Genomic DNA, 19,442 nt, shown 5'->3' on the forward strand with positions numbered 1-19,442 from the left:
TCACAGCAGCCAACACTATCCTTTGCGGCACAGGAGGCTACACACAAAGGAGAACCTGCATTGATTTTCCCACAGGCAGCGGTTGAAGCTTTGGCTAGTCCATTTCGTTTTGCATTGATTGGGAAATTCTCTAGAGGTAGACCGAAGTTGGAGGAGGTGAGGAAATTCTTTGCATCGCTGGATTTACGTGAGAACCCGATGATTGGCCTATTGGACGCAAGACATGTGTTAATTCAGTTGAACAATGAAGCTGATTTCCATCGTGTATGGTTCAGGAGGATCTGGTATGTGGCTTCATTCCCCATGAGAGTATTCAAATGGACCACAGACTTCCATGTTGATAGGGAGTCGTCGGTGGTTCCGCTGTGGCTTCAATTACCAAAGCTCCCACTGCATTTTTTCAATAAGGAGGTGATTTTCCAGATTGCTTCTATGGTGGGTAACCCTTTGTTGGTTGATGCGGCTACCCTTGCGGTGTCAAGACCAAGTGTGGCACGGGTGTGTGTTGAGATGGATTTGTTGCGGTCAACTCCGTCGCGGGTTTGGATTGGCAATGGAAATCATACTGGTTTTTGGCAAGAGCTGGTGGTTGAGAACCTTCCAAGGTATTGCTCACATTGTTTCCGCCAAGGTCACGATGTGGAGATTTGTCATGTTTTAAAGCCCGAATTGAGAGGAACCTCTGGTCAACATGCCAAGACTACTGGGCCTGATGGGCCTTCGGAGGATAATACAAAAAACCCAGCAAGGTTGTTACAAGATGCTGCAGCGATTGATGGGGCAAAGGGAGAAGTTAATAGGGCTGTGGCTAGCAAAGAGTTAGTTGCTCATGATCAGTCACCAGGTGTTACATCTCACGAGCCTGAGCAAGAGGACCAGGTGCAGCAGTCCTCTGATACTATAGCAGCACAGCATGAGAGGAAAACGGAGGAGGAATGTGGGGCGGTGGCTGTCGAAGGTATCGAGGTGGTGCTGGGACATGAGAAAGGAGAGGAAGGTTCTGAGATTGCAGGGAGTGCGCTGCCCGCGAGGGTGGTAGTGTGTTCTGTTGAGGGACAAATTGATGACATACAGGAGTCTCAAAGAAGGGTAGGTTCCCTCTCTCCTAGGGGCAAGGACCTTGTCCGACAGGAGAAGTCATCACTACAGACCGGGCATTTGGAGACGGTGTCACGTGGTCTCCGAGCTAGTATCCCGTCAGATAGAACACTACGCTCCATGGTTAGTTCTTCATCAAATTCTTTTTCTGTCCTTTCTGATGATTAAGTTTCTTTTTTGGAATATAAGAGGGGTAGCTCGTGCTCCTAATTTAAGACGATTAAGGAAACTTATTAAAATGTATGATCTTCAGTTGGTGGTTGTTGTTGAACCTAAATTGAGGGTGGAGTCAATCACTAATATTAGAATTAAATTAGGGATGGATTGTTGCTTGTTCAATCTTTCGGGTTCTGTTTGGATTTTCTACCGGTCGTTGTTTACGTGTCAGATTACAGGGGAGTCTCCCCAACATCTAACTATTAGAGTTAAATCTCATATTTTTCAAGACTTCATTACTTTATCTTGTATACATGCGAAGTGTACGGAGCAGGAAAGAGAAATTTTGTGGAATGCACTTTTGGGAGATAAACCCGACTTCAACTCTTGGTTTTTGATGGGAGATTTCAATGTGGTCATAAATACCGAGGAGAAGAGGGGTGGATTGCCATTTAGACCGTCAGAGGGATCAGATTTTTTGAATTTCATGACGATGGCCGGTGTCTGTGATGCGGGATTCTCTGGTTCAAGATATACCTGGTGTAATAACCGTTCGGGAACGGCGCGGATATGGAAACGTCTGGACCGCTTACTTCTATGCGGGCGTGCTTTAGAGCTTCCATACCAAATCATGGTGCAACATTTAGGACGTGACCCGTCGGATCATGCTCCATTACTTTTGTCGGTGGATACGAAACTAGATAACAAACCCAAGCCGTTCCGTTTCTTAAACATCTGGACTACTCATCCTGGTTTACTGGGGGTTATCAAGGATTGTTGGGCTCAACCAGTCAATGGTTCTCCTTTGCAAGTATTGGCCTTGAAGTTGAGGAATATTAAAAATGCCCTCAAGCAATGGTCTAGAACGACATTTGGGGATATTTTTCAGGGAGCACGTGATGCCGAACGTATGGTAACAGAGGCTGAAACAGCATACGACCTGGATCCTACTGAGCAACGGCGGAGCGAGTTACATCATGCTCGGGCTCGGTTACGCCGAGCGCTTATAGTTGAGGAGGGTTTTTGGAGACAAAAGGCGCGGGTAAGGTGGCTCTCGGACGGAGATAGGAACACCAAATATTTTCATTCCTTGGTCACGGAAAGGAGGCATAGGGCAGTAATTCATCGGATCAAAGATACCGCTGGAGAGTGGATCGATGAGGAATGCCAGATTGGGGAAGCAGCAGTGGGTTTCTTTAAGGAGCTTTTCACAGCAGAGGGGGGCCTTCCTTGCTTTACTGGTCTGCAGATCATACCGAAATTGATAACGGACCAAGAAAACTCACGGTTAACGGACATTCCATCTCTTACATAAGTTAAAGACATAGTCTTTGCTATGGACGGAGAGAGCACAGCAGGGCCGGACGGGTTTACAGGGAAATTCTTTACCTTTGCTTGGGAGGTAGTGGCTTTGGATATATACCGTGCGGTTATCAGTTTTTTCTGCGGCGCTGAACTACCTAGGAGTATCATTGCTACTTCAATTGTGTTGTTACCCAAAGTGGAGAACCCCCAAGATTTCAAGCAATTTCGGCCAATCAGTCTATGTAACTTCACTAACAAAATCATTTCCAAACTATTATCGACAAGATTGGCGATAATATTACCCTGGATTATATCTCCACAGCAAAGTGGGTTTGTCCAAGGGAGGCAGATTACAGATAATTTCTTGTTAGCCCAAGAGTTAGTAGCGGATATTAAAAAATCAAATCGGGGTGGCAACGTGGTCATCAAGTTAGATATGATGAAGGCTTATGATAGAGTCTCATGGCCCTTTCTACTACAGGTGTTACGGTATTTCGGGTTCAGTGAAACTTGGATAGACATGATATGGCGCTTAATATCGAATGTTTGGTTCTCGGTGCTTGTAAATGGCGGTTCACACGGCTTTTTCAAATCTTCACGGGGTTTACGGCAAGGAGATCCCATTTCACCAGCCTTATTCGTTATTGGAGTTGAGTTGTTGTCTCGAGCCCTCAACAAGCTACCCACACAGAGAGGATTTACTCCGTTTAAAGTGCCTCCTCATTGTCCTATAATTACGCATTTGGCATTCGTCGATGACGTGATTATCTTTTCTAGTGGCGGCAGGTCATCCCTACATTTGATCAAACGAGTTCTGGAAGATTATAGTGAGGCATCAGGTCAACGGCTCAACCCTCAGAAGAGTTGTTTCCTTACTCATCCACGCTCACCAGCTCAGAGGATAGCGGTTGTTAACCAGGTATTGGGATATAATAGAAGAGTATTTCCGATTCGGTACCTTGGTTGTCCCTTATATGCCGGAAGGAGTAAGATGATTTACTATACGGATACATATAATGCGGTGGCGAATCGCATTTTGTCTTGGAAGAACCAGATTTTATCGTCAGGGGGCAGGGTGGTATTGATTCAGAGCGTGTTAGCCTCTATGCCAATTCATTTGCTGGCAGCCGCGTCCCCTCCAAAAGGGATGTTGATGGCCTTAGAGAAATTGTTTGCCAAGTTCTTGTGGGGATCCTTGAATTTGGGGAACAAGTACCATTGGTTCAGTTGGGCAGATCTGTGTCGGCCGAAGGATGAAGGGGGTGTAGGCCTGCGGGGGTTGAAGCAGGTCTACGACTCATTTTCCATTAAACTCTGGTGGAAATTCCGGCAACAGCAATCATTATGGGCAAAGTTTATGCTCCAAAAGTATTGTTCAGGGCAGCACCCTTGTCTGGCTGATATTGGTCATCGGGGATCCCAGGCTTGGAGGAGGATGGTCACAATGCAGCGTTTTGGGGAGGAGAATATTACTTGGATAGTCCGTGAGGGTGCTTTGGATTTTTGGCATGACAATTGGATGGGGTCAGGAGCGCTTTGCAACAAGGTGGATATCTTCCATGATCATTCCGTGGTGGATTTTGTAGATCGACGGGTCTGGAATGTGGGCATGCTCCATAAATTCTTAGATGGAGAACTGGTTAGGCAGGTTCTGGAGCTTGATCCTCCTTCCGGTAGGGGCAATGACAGAATGGTGTGGGCATTGACGAACTCGGGTGTTTTTTCCACTGCATCGGCTTACTCATTGATCAGTCATTCCAATGACACCTCTTGGCTTTTTGCCCGGATATGGCAGCAAGGCCTTCCAGTCAAGATCTCTTTTTTTATGTTACGACTACTACAGGGGAGGCTCCCTCTTATGGATCGATTACAGAGGTTTGGGGTCTATGTCCCATCTAAATGCTTCTGTTGTCAGAACCCTCATGAGGAGGACTTGAATCATGTATTTTGCTCAGGAGAAGGGGCACGATCGGTCTGGAGTCACTTCGAGAGTACTGCTGGTGAATTTAGTGGGGTGCATACGACACGTCACATGGTGTGGTCTTGTTGGGTAAGGAGGGGAACTAATGACCGTGTAAAATTTTTACAAAATATACTTCCTTCGGTAGTATGCTGGGTTTTGTGGAAAAGAAGGAATGAAGGGGTGTTTGAAGATCGGAAGATGAGGATAAGGGATACGGTTACTTGGATTGTTCAGCTTCTTCATGATTTTCTTCAATCACGGTTCCCGGGGGTGCAGTGTTCTGCTCCTACATGGGAAGGGTTACTTCTCGAGTTGGGTAATCATCAAAGGCGGATGATTATTAAGCCAGTTTATTGGATAACTCCGTGTGGAGGTTATAAGTTGAACTCAGATGGATGCTCTCGGGGAAACCCAGGAAGGAGTGGGGGGGTGGACTTGTACGAGACAGTCGAGGAAATTTTGTATTTGGATACGCGGAGCCCTTCGGAGTGATATCTAGCATGCAAGCAGAACTTCGAGCGTTGTTATGGGGAGTTAGACATTGTGTGATTCAAGGGTACTTGGAGTTACACTTAGAGGCAGATTCTCTCACCCTGGTTCAGATTGTTCAAGGGACTAGTGAGTGTCCGTGGCGTCTACAGAGAGATCTGGATGAGTTGATGATATTCAAGCAGTCTTTCCAATCCATCACACACTGCTACAGAGAAGCAAACACACCGGCAGATCATCTGGCAAATTTTGGTGCTGATGCTTGCGCAGGTCATGTGTTTAATACATTTTCAGATTTACCACAATTGGTCAGGGGGGCTATTAGATTAGATCGATTAGGACTTCCTACGTTTCGTACACGGTATCTGGCATGAATGGGAATAAGAGGCAAAAAAGACCAATGCAGGTGAAAGTAACAAGATTAACCGCTGAGCTTCAAGGATCAACATTCAGATTCACTGGAAGACATCCTAATATGGACAACGGAAGATTTAATCTTAGTATCATATTTTAAGTGCTTAATCCTTCGCTATATTGTATTTTTATTGTCAAATTGTGGTTTGATGGCAGGGAGTTTCGTCCTTTTATAAGGGGAAACTCTGCCGAAATTTTTATAAAATAATTAAAAAAAAAAAAAGTAGTTTAGTGTTATCAAGATATAGCCATTGATTGAGAAGACAACATTTGTAAGTTTAATTTTTTTTCAAGTAGATATAGTGCTTTTTACCAAAGAAAAATATTTATATTACTTACATTGAGTTCAGTGCATTCAATCCAACTTGGTAAGTTTTATACATTCCTATGTCATTTTTTCTGTAAGAAGAATAATCGAATTCTCACAAGTCTTAAGAGGGAGGGCAATGCCCCTAGTGTTATGATAACAAAGGAACACCCATGCATATATAAACATATGTTAGAGATTTTTTTTTTTTTGTCAGAACATATGTAAGAGATATAAATATATGGAAAAAAATCCATACATATCTAAACATAATTATGTACAACTGAATCTTTTAAATCGTGACGGTCCATTGACTTTGATTAATTGATTGCGAGGTCAAATTATGCAGCAGATAGTGCTTCATTTGATGTTTCTACTAACTGACACGAATGGTGTTTACTTTGGCCATATGGAAAGCATGTCTAAATGCCGATTTCTGTAACGTAATTTAATTCGAATTTTCAAAAGGCTATTGCAAATCTCTATGAATTGGTTAAGTTCCATGCCTGTGGAATGATTTAGGTCGTATGTATTGTTATGCATAAGTTGTTTAGGAGCTGAAGCCTGATTGATGAAAATGAAGAAGGAATCAGGCACAAATCAGCAGCTAATACACAATAATGTCATGACTAGTTTGGCATGACCGAGACTATCATCAAAATTGTCTAAGATTTAAAATTTGCTTACAGTCACATAATACTAGACTAGAAGTTGAAAACATCATATAGACCATTCAAGAAAAATACACCAATACTATAATTGCTCCTATTGGAGGAGTTCCATTTTGACTCCAGACACAAATAAATTACTTTTGTTTGTTCCTTGTTGAACTTTTAAGCGCATAAATTGGGGAAAATATGTTTTGGTGGAATGATTAAGGGCTGTGGAGAATTGTGCTTTGGTGATGATAGTAAATGGGACTCGGATATAAGTCTTGCTTATTAGCGGTGTTTAGATGAAAATCAAATGATTCTTAAATGTTTCTTTAGTACTTTTCTTTTGTAATTCCACATGAATTTGGTAGATATTTATGAGTAATTGCAGCAAGCAAATTTACTATTTTAAAAATCAATGGTGTGAGGCCACGTGTGTCGCACGCACGCACGCAGCATTATCCATCTGCAATATTATTTTTAGTTGTTGTTTTAAAAATTAATCTTGACATGAATTTACCAAAAAATGGGGAAACCAAATATCAAAAGTAGTTGGCATGAATTCTTTTGTTGACACTTGAGCAGGCGATATCAACTAGAAGGAACATAGCAGTGGAAGAGCTTTACAAATTTCAATTGTTACTCTATATTCATCTAACTTCTAAGAAAATGGTGTGAATGTTATAGACCACATTAGAGGATGGATGCACGTAAAATATAATGATAAAGGAATCAGAATAACATTAGATTCGATTGGCTAAGCAGTACTTTAGTGTTATTAAAATACAATAAATGAGTGAGAAGTATCACAACTTTTGTAGGGTTTTTTTTCCAAATACATATAGTGCTTTTTACCAAAGAAATATTATTTATATTGAGTTCAATGCATTCAATCCAACTTGGTATGATTTAGACAATTCTATAGTCATTCTTTTTATAAAAAAAGAAAAAGAATAATCGAATTCACACAAATCTTGTAAAGAGTTCAACACCCTAGTGTTATGATCACAAAGGCATACATCTGCATTTATAAACATATCTAAGAGATAAAAATATGAAAATCTATACATATCTAAATATAATTATATAGTACTACTTTCTTGTTTATTGCAGATTTTTGCAGGCACCATAGAGTTGAGAGAGAGAGAGAGAGAGAGAGAGAGAGAGATCTTGTAGATTGCTTAGATCATATATGATGTGCCTGATCGAACCTTTCATAATCTTCAATGTTTGTATCTGGATGAACCATTTCTCTCTGTTTTACACTTCTTTGGTAAGAACGAAGTGTCTAATGCCATTCAATAGCAACTGCTTAGAGATATGAAACTCCCAATGCATCGTAGACGAATAGCCAACAAAGTGCATGAGGGGCATCCCTAAAACAACTAATCTAGCAGATTGTATTAACCCAACCTTCACTAGATGATCCATGAATGAATTGCCTGCTCATCACACACGAGTGATTCAGCAATCCTAGTCTTTTTCCACACCAACCATCTCTGTCGTGATAGTTAATAGTGCAATATTGTTGTGCTTTGGTAATGACTTCAATGAGAATCAGACAAAATCTATTAGTTTAAGAACATATGTATCGCACTTGGCATTACTAATCTGCAGTATTTATTTCTAGTTGTTGACTTAAAATCTGTAGTTGGAACTAATTTACCAAGCGATTGTACATCAAATGATTAACATTAGTTACATAAATTCTTTTGATGCTTAATTAATTATATTAATAATGTCCTAAAAATGCATAGTGATTTTAAATTCTAGAAGCTAATTAAAGCCCTGACAGTAAATTAACAATACCTATCAATTGACCATCATCAAACTTGCCTATGATTGATAGATAGCATGCAACTATGCCATGACACTAGAGAAATAGTTTAGAACAATGCAGGGACCTTTCAAGAAAACATCAAAACTACTGTTGCTCCCATGTCTTACATGGGATGGAAGTAAACAAAAGTCGCTAAGGGCCGAATGAACAATGAACCCATCAAACTGTGATTCACTGTACTTTGGAGGGCGTTAGAATCATTTTCCAAGGCTTTTGTGGTGGTATTTTGGTCATGCCAGCTTTCTTTGGATAGACTCACGTAGTTTCTGCACCCATCATTACATCTTACAGTTTGCTAATAAGTGCCTTTAATCTTTCCCTTTGCTTTTTGTTGTTGAGGGATCAAGGACCTGCTCCTCGGATTCCTTCATTCCTTGAGGTCTTTACAGTGTATGGACACAAATTCTTGGAGCTCGGAAGGTCTCACGAGACATTCACGGAGAAGACAAAGAATAATTGACGTGATATTCTGACATAAAGGCAGGCTTTAGAGGACCGACCTTGTATGTGTACAGGACCTGTGGCCGAACTATAACCAAACTCTACCCCATAAAAGCAGTTCAAAACACAAGAATCCCTCTCTCCTAGATTGCTATAAATAACTTCATATGAATGAGAAATGGGTAATGAAAAAACCCTTCTAGAACTTTTCGCCTACTATTTGCCAAGCTCCTATCTGACTTAAGCATCAGAGATAAAATGAGGGGAAAGCCCCCACTTTTCTCTTTCATTTTGTAGGGGCTTCGGGAGTTTGCCGACTTCACCTTCCCGTGGAACTCCTTGTATGCACAGTTGTCAGGGAGGAAAAATTGTCACGTCATTTTTGGCATGCATCTCCTTTTTACATGAATTCTCTCAATGTTTTTAAGATAGAAAAACTTTGAACTTTTTCATAGGTCTGAACTGTAGCTGCTCTGCTCAATTTCTTTGGAGCTGCTCCTCTTGCTATGCAAATCTAATATGTCATTTGAGTCCGCTTTCCTTTTTTGCGTTTAGTTTATAGTTTTTGACATAACTTAGCTGATCAGCATTCTTTATTTGTATGTCTGGTACCTGAGCCGTGACCTCAGGATGAACCTTGGTCTCTTCGACTCAATGCTCGAGTTGTCTAGACCACGGGCCTAAGAAGAATTATCAAAAGTGGATCCGAAGATAAAAGTGACATAATTGATATTATTTGATCTAATGTAACACAGTAGGGTAATAACTAAAATATTCTACAAGATCATCCAAGGAGAACGCACCCCAATGGACAATAGCTCCCCATTTGGTATAAATATCCCACTTCTCCTCATAACTCGGGTAACCAGATAACCTCAAATTTCTCTAATACCAAGCTCCCAAACACTTTGCAGACTAACTTAGGCATCGGAACCAAAACGGGAAAACCCTCTTCACTCCATTGCTATCGTTCTTGTTCTTCTTGTGCTTTCAGTAACTATTACTTCTCATTATCTGTATTCCTCCCTCTCTTTTCTCGTGTTTTAAATGACTTTTGCTGCCACGTATTATATATAGTCTGTTTTTGCAGCATAGACTATTAAAAATTGGAGCTTCTGATTGGTCCTACTTTTTAAGTTGATTGATTGTTGTTTCAGTGTGTCTATTTCTGGTTTGGTTGCATGTTGATCCCGTTGCATCAGCTCATATTTATGGGTTCTAGCAGGGAGTTCATTTCATTGTTTCGTGCCTTTTATGGATTCAAAATTCATTTCACATGCATGTCTTATACCATGTTTTGCCGGCATGGGATTTTCAAATTTAATTGATGTATAAAAATTGTACCAGAGTTTCTCGTTTGATGACAAATGTGCACACTTTAAGAAGCTGAACATTGAAGAAGTAAATCAAAAGCAGGAAAATGATACCTTTTGTGTACACTTTAAGAAACTTATCTTATCAAAGGAAGACAACATCCCCAAGAGATGACTAGAAACACTACTGTTCTTCCTCGTGTATAATATAAAGGGAAAATCGTCCAAAACGTCCCTCACATTTTGTAAAATAACTTTTTTCGTCCCTCACTTTTAAAAGTGTAATTTTATGTCCCTTACATATTCACATCGGTCAAATTTAGTCCCTAACTAGATTTCCGATCATTTTTTGGCCGGAATCCATCACGTGCAAGGCACGTGATCATTTTTTAAGGGTAAATTTGTCAAATTATATTTTACATAATCTGATTTATAGTCCTCCACATTTTATAAAACAAATTTTTTCGTCCCTCACATTTTATAAAATGAATTTCTCCATTCCTCACATTTCAAAAAATGAATATTTCCATCTCTCACTAATTATGTGTGTGAGGGAAATCCTAAAAAAAAATGTGTGAATACATTTTTTTTAAACACATGTATATGTCTATTTGATTTTGCTTAATAATACGAATAGCATAAATATATATGTGTCTATTTGATTTCACTTAACAATACGAATACCATATATTATACATGATCATTTGATTTCATCTGGTATTAGCTAGTAAATAATCTTGCATTCATTGTCAAGTTGGCCAATAAAACTATCTTCGGTCAAAATACAATAAAAATATGCAAATTAAGGTTATATTGGTAAATATTAGTCATAATCATACAAAAAGAGAAGATAGCCCACAAGCTGGACCCAATTACATACATGTGTTTATGCTATTATTATTAAACAAAATCAAATAAACATATACAAGTATTTAAAAAAATGTATTAACACACATAATTAGTGAGAAATAAAAATTTCATTTTTTGAAATATGAGGGATGGAGAAATTCATTTTGTGAAATGTGAGGGATGAAAAAAATCATTTTATAAAATGTGAGGGACGAAAAAATTTGTTTTATAAAATGTGGAGGACTATAAATCAGATTATGTAAAATATAATTTGACAAATTTACCCTTAAAAAATGATCACGTGCCTTGCACGTGATGGATTCCGGCCAAAAAAAGATCGGAAATCTAGTTAGGGACTAAATTTGACCGATGTGAATATGTAAGGGACATAAAATTACACTTTTAAAAGTGAGGGACGAAAAAAGTTATTTTACAAAATGTGAGGGACGTTTTGGACGATTTTCCCTTTAATATTTCACTTTTTTTTATGTTGCAAATGCCCAATTATCTATCTTTTGTAAAGCCAAAGACTAGAAAAGTGTCATTCTCTAGTACATCAATGCAAACATTCTATTAGATGGTACCATAAAATTGTTAAAAGCATCTGCCTTTATTAAGTAATCACAGCTACTTCATTCTTAACTGGTCCTGCTCTAGAATCCTTCTTAATTTCCTCTCACCACTAACCTCAAATTTTCAAGAAGCCACACATTCTGGGCACCAATTCAGAAAAGCTCATTCATGGCATCAACCAAAAGACTTGTTGAACTTTTTAAGGTGTAATTAAGTCAGGAAAAGCACGTCTTTATGGAGTACACAAGGGCAGTGGACTATTGTGCATTGGTGATGACTGCAAGGGAACTTAGGTAAGAATCTTGCTTATTGCAGCTATTCATAAAAGGAGTTCAAATGATTTTCGCATGTTTGTTTATAATTTTTCTCCTATAATTGCACATGAATGTGGTAAGATATTTATTATTGATTACATGTTTACAACAAGAAAGTATAGTCTGGTGTAATAACCGTTGGGGCAGAGCCAAGGTTTGGAAGCGCTTAGACAGGGCGTTTGTTAACCAGGAGTGGTTGAACCTAGCGGTCACCACATCGGTCGCCCATTTGTGTAGGGTTGCTTCAGATCACTCTCCTTTGTTAGTCTGTTCTAAGGAGGTGGGTGGGGTTCCTACTAGTTTCCGATTCCTTGATGTTTGGAGGTCACATCCTGATTTCCAGAGTGTGGTAAGGCAGGCATGGGAGGGGGAGTGTGAGGGGCGGCCGATTCAAGTCCTCCTCAGAAAGTTAAAAGCGGTAAAGCAGGCATTGCGCAGATGGAATAAAGAGGTTTTTGGGAATATATTTGATCGTGTGCGGGACCATGAGGCTAAGGTCTCGGAGCTGGAATGCTCGTTAGAGGAGGGTCCCTCGGAGGAGGGGACATATCAGCTAGTACAGGCTCAGGGTGAACTCAAGCAATCGTTGCTTACGGAGGCGGCTTTTTGGCGTCAAAAGGCATGTCTGCGGTGGCTTCGGGAGGGGGATGCCAATTCTAAGTTTTTCCATGCTCAGGTGAAGCAGCGGAGGGCCCGCTCGTGTATACATCGGGTGAAAGATGGTGATGGGGTTTGGACGGAGGAGGCTGGCAGGATTGAGGATTTGGCGGTTGCTTTCTTTGAGGGCGTCTTGTCACAGCCTGACCGGGGGCAGGTGGATCCCTCTCAACTAAGTGTGATCCCGTCGATTATTACGGCACAGGATAATGTGAGTCTTCAACAGTTCCCCACAGAGGAGGAAATTAGGTCAGTTGTTTTCCAGATGGATGGTGAGAGTAGTTCGGGTCCAGATGGCTTCAAGGGGTCTTTTTTCACGACGTGTTGGGAGATAGTGAAGGGGGATATTGTCAGGGCGGTTTGTGATTTTTTTGCAGGAGCGGAGCTGCCCTGGGGGTATACGTCTACTTGGTTGGCTTTGATTCCCAAGGTCCCCGGGGCTGCCTCTTTCTCAGATTTTCGCCCAATTAGCCTGTGCAATTTTGTCAATAAGATCATTTCCAAGCTATTAGCTAGCCGTTTGGAAAGTGTGCTGCCAAAGATTATTTCACCGCAACAGAGTGGCTTCGTTAAGGGTCGGCAGATCTCGGATAATATTTTGCTGGCTTTAGAGATGTGTTCGGCTTTAGGGAAGAAGGTGCGGGGATCTAATGTTGCACTCAAACTGGACATGGCCAAGGCGTATGACCGGGTATCTTGGAATTTCCTAATCCAAGTAATGAGACGGTTTGGATTCGGGGAGCAATGGCTTGACATGGTGTGGAGGCTGATTTCGTCGTGTCATTTTTCGGTATTGGTTAATGGGAAGCCTTGCGGATACTTCCAATCCTCTCGTGGGTTACGTCAAGGGGACCCTTTATCCCCGGCTCTTTTTATTATTGCAGCGGAGGTTTTATCTAGGCGATTGAATGAGCTACCTCGAGCCTCAAGGTTTGTCCCATTCTTGGTGTCGCGGGGCTCTCCGCCGCTGACACATCTGGCCTATGCTGACGACATCATCGTTTTCTGCAATGGTGGTAAGCGTTCCTTGGAGTGTGTCAGGGAGGTGCTCCAGGGGTATCAGGAGGTGTCAGGGCAGCTGGTGAACGTGGCGAAGAGTTGTTTTTTGGTTGGCAAGAAGACTTCGGTGGCTCGCAGGAGGATAATTGCACATGTTACTGGTTTCTGTTCTAGATCTTTACCAGTCACGTACTTGGGATGCCCGTTGTTCGAGGGGAGACGAGTGAAAGCTTTGTTTTCTAATTTGCTGTCTAAGGTTTCCCAACGGATTGCCTCCTGGCATGGTCGGTGGTTATCTATGAGTGCTCGAGCTATATTGATTAAGCATGTACTGTCGTCTATGCCTATTCATATTCTAGCGGTTATAGAGCCGCCCAAGGGGGTGATTTCTGATCTAGAGCGGATTTTGGCGAGGTTTTTTTGGGGTGAGTCGGAGTTTGGAGCTAAGCGCCACTGGTCGAAATGGGCGAACTTATGTTTTCCGGTGGAGGAAGGAGGGGTTGGTTTTCGGTCACTTCAGACGATTGTGGAGGCTTTTTCCTGTAAACTTTGGTGGATGTTTCGACATGGTCAATCGCTCTGGGCGCAGTTCATGAGGGCTAGGTATTTTGGGCCTCTGCATCCTAATCAAGGCCCGTTTTCTGTTCAATTGTCTGCTACGTGTAAACGTATGCTGAGTGTCCGTACAACCATGGAGCTTTGGTTGCAGTGGGATCTTTCGAGAGAGGAGGTGGCTTTCTGGTGGGATAATTGGAGTGGGCTAGGCCCTTTGGCGTGGCGGTTCCCGGAAGCGGCGTCAGATGTGAAGGTCTTGGATTTTGTACGAGAAGGGAGATGGGATTTTTCGGCTTTGGCCTCGGTGCCCGCAGCGATTTGGGACGCCGCTCAGGGGTCTTTCTTCTGTTTTGGGTTGGATCCGGATACCCTGGTTTGGCGGCGGGATCCTTCGGGAGTTTTCTCCACTAGGTCGGCATATCAACTTGCTCGCCCGGCTAGGGCTCGCTCCTGGACTTTCTCTTTTGTTTGGCATTCCTTTATCCCGCGTAAATTGTCTTTCTTTATGTGGCGATTACAAAATGGCCAGCTGCCGCTGGATGATGTTCTCGAAAAGTATCACATTCATGGTCCTTCTAAATATCACTGCTGTGTGCTTGGCCAGGTTGAGACAATGGAACATGTTTTTTCAGCTGGACAGTTAGCTTCTGCGACATGGGTGTTTTTTGAGAATTCTCTTGGTCTATCGACATCAGCGGCCACGGTTCGCTCCCGGTGCGCCGCTTGGTGGTTACGCCCTGTGAAAGGTAAGGCTTTACGCTGGTTAATGCGGATTCTCCCAATTCTGATATTATGGTTTCTATGGCGGGCGAGGAATTTGTCCCAGTTCGAGGGTCGCAAGTTTTCTGTTTCGCAGGTCCGTGCTTTTATCATACAAGAGGTAAGAATGCTAGTCAGAGCCCATTTTCCGGGTATTATGGTGCCTTGGCAATGGGAGGAACTTCTTCAGGCTCTGTCTGGGGTTCGGAGGGTTTTAACTGCAACGATTGTCAGGTGGGCTTTCCCTCCGACGGGCTGCTACAAGTTAAACACTGACGGGTGTGCCACGGTGCGTGGTAGTGGGAGTGGGGGTGATTAGGGATTCGTGTGGGAGGTTTATTGTAGCTTTTGCGGATTCATTTGGCGGGTTGGACTCTTTGCAGGCGGAGGCTCGTGCTCTCCTTTTGGGGCTGCAACTGGGCCGCCAAGTAGGGGTCCCTCAGCTAATTGTTGAATCTGACTGTCTGGCTCTGATTAAGTGTTTAAGGAAGGAATGGGGAGTTCCCGCAAGGATTCGGCCTATTGTTCGTGCTATTTGGATGGGTGAGTCAAGTTCTCACTGTTTCTTCCATTGCTACCGGGAAGGGAATACAGTGGCGGATTCGCTAGCAGCATATGGGGCCTTGTCAGGCGCTCAAGTTATTTTCACTAAGGGCTCTCAGTTACCGACTCGTATTAGGGGACTTTTGGCTTTGGATATGCAGAATTTTTGTAACTTTCGATTTTCTTTTAGGGGTTAGGGCATCTGCTCGAACCTCGGTTTTGTTCTCAGTTTATGATTAATAAAATATTAATTAAAAAAAAACAAGAAAGTATAGTCTTCTAACATGTACTAATTTAAGAGCACGTGCGTCGCACATGACAATAATTACTAGTTCATTTGTAATATTTTTTGTCCTTGTTGTTTTAAAACTAGTCTTGACATTAATTGGCCTAGAAACTATGCATCAAATGATCAAAATTAGTTACATCGATTCTTTCATTGATATGTAATGAAATAAATTAGATTAATTATTCCTAGAAACAGTATAGCAATTCTATGCTATGTTCCAGAAGTTAAAACCTCCAGGCTATCTTTCAATGGAAATTAGTTGCATCTGAATTTCTAGAGATCGCTCATAATATTAATCAAGAAATGCTTGTTATATAAATTCTAGACAAAATTAACTTGAAGTGGAAGTGTGACCAAAAAAAATAAATAAATACCTTTCAGAAGGGAGATAAACTTGTAGCATCAGTGTTGGAGAGCTCATGGCGTTTGAGATGAAATGATTTATTTGGAAAGCACTTATTTTAAACTAGTCATTCAACATCCAAGATTTTTTTTTTAAAGTAAAGGAACATTCAAGTCGAAGGTAGAGGTTGTGCAAATACGAAATTAGATGCAAGGAAAGGTACAGACTACAAGGGCTTAAAAAGTTGTTTAAAGAGATGTGATATTTTAGCTGCCTCTGTCCCCTTGAATGTTGGAAAATACCCTTATTTCTTGATATTTCCCTTCACATTACCTTCCTAAGTAACCAATTAGTTTTAGATATCTCTCATATAGTAAAATTGTTTCAATATTAACATACAAAAGTGGTTAATATTGTGATAAACATTAATGCTAAGGACTCTAAAATACAACAAAAAAGAAGAGAATATTCAAAATAAAACTATAATATTGAATCAAATTTTTGTTGACATCATTTTGGTTGTACAATACTACCCCATTCGTCACTAAATTCACAATTCCACATTGTCTAACTTCTTCAATTCTTTATTTCATATTGAACATCTTTATCTGCATAACGGCATTGTAACCAGGATACTAGTCAAATCATAACTAAATTTTTCCTCAGCTCATTTGGATTGTATTTTTTTGTTGAGTTTTTGAAGAAAAATTACTGTAACGCTTTACGTAGGATGTGAATCTGTGAAATAAAAAAGTGATTGGAAAATACATAAGAAATATTCTCAGAGAAACTTGAAAACTTTCTCTGCAAAAAAAATGCAATCCAAACAAGGCCTAATTTCTCACATCCTTCATTTGTCACCACTGTGCAAATTTAAGAGAATAGCATTATTCATTCAAATAACTAATTTCGAAAAACCACTTATTTATACAAAGGAAAAAATGCAGTTTTGATTCCCAAAATTTGCCATAGGAACTATTCTAGCCCCCAAATTAAAGTTTCAGGCGAAACAAATCGGGTCCCTAATATTTCTGTATCCAACTTGTTTAAGACTATAGTAATGTTTTCAATTCCCGCTAAGATAGAGTTACGTGAGATTACGTGACCTGTGCCAGAAATTTTGGTTTTAGATTTTCTTCTAAAGAAGGCGGGAGAAAGAAACGATATCAATCGAAATTAATTTTGGAATACTCGAATGTATATCTTTATGGTTTTTATAATTTCTCTTTTTTTTTAGGTTACATGCATGTGGTTATGATGTTATTTGAGTGATTAATCTTAGTATCATGACTATTTTTAATTTTAGGTAAAGGTCACATCACTACATTCCCATAAAATTCAAAAGAATCAATCAATTATCCTAAATATGCTTCAAATTTGAAACATTGGAAATGAGATTTACTTTGATTCAAATTTCGAGAACTAAAATCCCTCCTATGCCAAACTTTAGAGACCAAAGTTACATTTTTTTCTTTTATTCAAACATATTTCATTAAATTAAATTTAATTTACCCAATTCAAATATCGAAATATGCTTGCCTACACTAGTAGATAGAGCAAGTATTTGTTTGATTATTATTTCACTATTATACATAGTCTACTTTCATTTGATTATTTCATCTTATTTTATCATCAAGTTTTAAAATTTTGATTTTTTTTGTTGGAGTTAAATCAAGATTATTATTCTTTGTTAATTCCTATGCGGTTGGTTCTGGTTTCTTAGTTACAGTTGGTTTCTTAGTTATGTCGGTTGTGTTTTTAAGTCCTAGTCCAATTGTATAAAAGATTCCCTTTGTGGTTCCGAAGCTAAGTTTTAGGAAACTAGCTGATCTATATATACCACTACTGGTAGTGTTGTTTAGCACACCGTGAATTGAGAAGAATAAGATTGATTGGTGCCTCCTAGAGCTCTGCTTGTTTCCGTCTCTTGTCGTTGCTTTTTCCTGCGATTTTCGTTTCCGCTATCATACTTATTTCTTTGACTTTGAGATTTGTCTTGATTTGTTTTATCCTGTGGGTTAGATTCCTACAAAGTGGCATCAGAGCTTTGCTTGAGGTCCTGAGAAATTAAAATATGGATCCAAATTATTTGCACAATTGTCACATTTTTTATCTTCGATGGTAAAAACGATTTTGAGGCTTGGAGGTCGATGATGAAGAATTTTTTCCAAAATATTGTCGAGATAGGATATACGGAATCGGTAATAGGTATAGAAGTATCAAGCGATGCAGTTAAAAAATTAGAGAGAAATAGACAGTTGAATTGCCAGGCAATGTACTATCTTAACACTCAAGTCCAGTTGCATGTTGCAAAAAAATTTATGCATGCAAAGTCGGCAAAAGAGGTTTGGACAATTTTAGTGAACTCAAATCGAGGTGCTGCTAACGTGAGAAAAATAAAATTGCAAGAACTTAGGAGACAATTTGAGTTGGCCTAGATGAAATCCACGGAGTCAATTAAATATTTTATTGGTACAATTAAAGAAATTGTCAATGATATGGAGTCCAATGGTGAGAATTTGGAAGAGGTTAGAGTTGTTGAAAAAGTTCTGAGATCTCTAACTACCAAATTTCACACCAAGAAGACGGTCCTTGAAGCCACAAAGGACCTTGACAATTTGTCACTTGCTGAATTGGAAGGTGAATTGCTGACTTATGAGATGTCCCTGAATCAGTAGCCATTGGATACAAAAGAGAAAGTGTTACAAGCCAAAGTGGATCACCCAAAAGGAAAAGAGGAAGTGAATCATATGGACACAAATCAAAAGGGCTAGAACTTCAGAGGTAGAGGACGTGGAGGCAAAGGTAACTTTCGTGGTCGTGGAAGAGGTAATTAATCTTACCAACCCAGAAATAATTCTAATAGGGATCAGAAAAACAATCACAGCAAAGTCAAAGAAATAATTTTCAAATGCGTGATAGATCTAATGTCCAATGTTATAATTGTGATAAAATTGATCATTATCAGAATGAATGTTGGTCCAATAAAGAGATGCATGCTAAAGTGGCTGAAAATAGTAGTGATAGAGAGAAGACCTTGCTGTTTTGTAGTTCTACATCTGAAGAGTCTATGAAGAATGATTAGTTTATTGATTCTGGTTGTAGTAATCATATGTGTGGTAAAAAAAGGAGATGTTTTCTGACCTGGATGAATCTTTTCATACATCTGTGAGATTTGGAAACAAGGAAAAAGTACCTATCCTTGGAAAAAGAAAAATTAGAATTATCTTGCAAGATGGGTTTTCAAATTATATTTCTGATGTTTTCTATGTGCCAAGTTTATATCATAATTTGTTGAGTTTGGGACAACTATCTGAGAAAAGTTAAGATCTGCATCTTAAATATGGTGATGGCACCATAAGTGATGAGAAATTGGGATTAATTGCCATGATAAAAATGAACCGTAGTCGTTTGTGACCTCTTTCTCTTAACTGTGGTGATTTACCTTATTGTAATTCCATGACTTGTGATGATTCTTGGTTATGGCATATGAGTTTTAGGCATTTGAATTTTGGGAGTTTGAAATTTCTTGAAAGAAAGAAATTAGTTATTGGGTTGCTTTCTGTTGAGTTTCTTGATAAC

At 40.0% G+C, this 19,442-nt stretch overlaps 2 protein-coding genes across 2 annotated transcripts; both read left to right on the forward strand.

The window, feature by feature from the left end:
- Positions 1-1,336: 1,336 nt before the first annotated feature.
- Positions 1,337-2,569, forward strand: LOC140005844 (uncharacterized). The gene has a single exon (XM_072046924.1). It carries the CDS (start codon positions 1,337-1,339, stop codon positions 2,567-2,569), a length of 1,233 nt encoding a protein of 410 aa, XP_071903025.1.
- A 2,453-nt stretch (positions 2,570-5,022) lies between these two features.
- LOC113741433 (uncharacterized) lies at positions 5,023-18,945 on the forward strand. Its single transcript, XM_072046932.1, has 4 exons — positions 5,023-5,281; positions 11,982-14,974; positions 15,069-15,323; positions 18,829-18,945. Exons 1-4 carry the CDS (start codon positions 5,023-5,025, stop codon positions 18,943-18,945), a joined length of 3,624 nt encoding a protein of 1,207 aa, XP_071903033.1.
- The last annotated feature ends 497 nt before the right edge of the window (positions 18,946-19,442 follow it).

Source organism: Coffea arabica, chromosome 1c, assembly GCF_036785885.1.
Source record: "Coffea arabica cultivar ET-39 chromosome 1c, Coffea Arabica ET-39 HiFi, whole genome shotgun sequence".
NCBI lineage: Eukaryota > Viridiplantae > Streptophyta > Magnoliopsida > Gentianales > Rubiaceae > Coffea > Coffea arabica.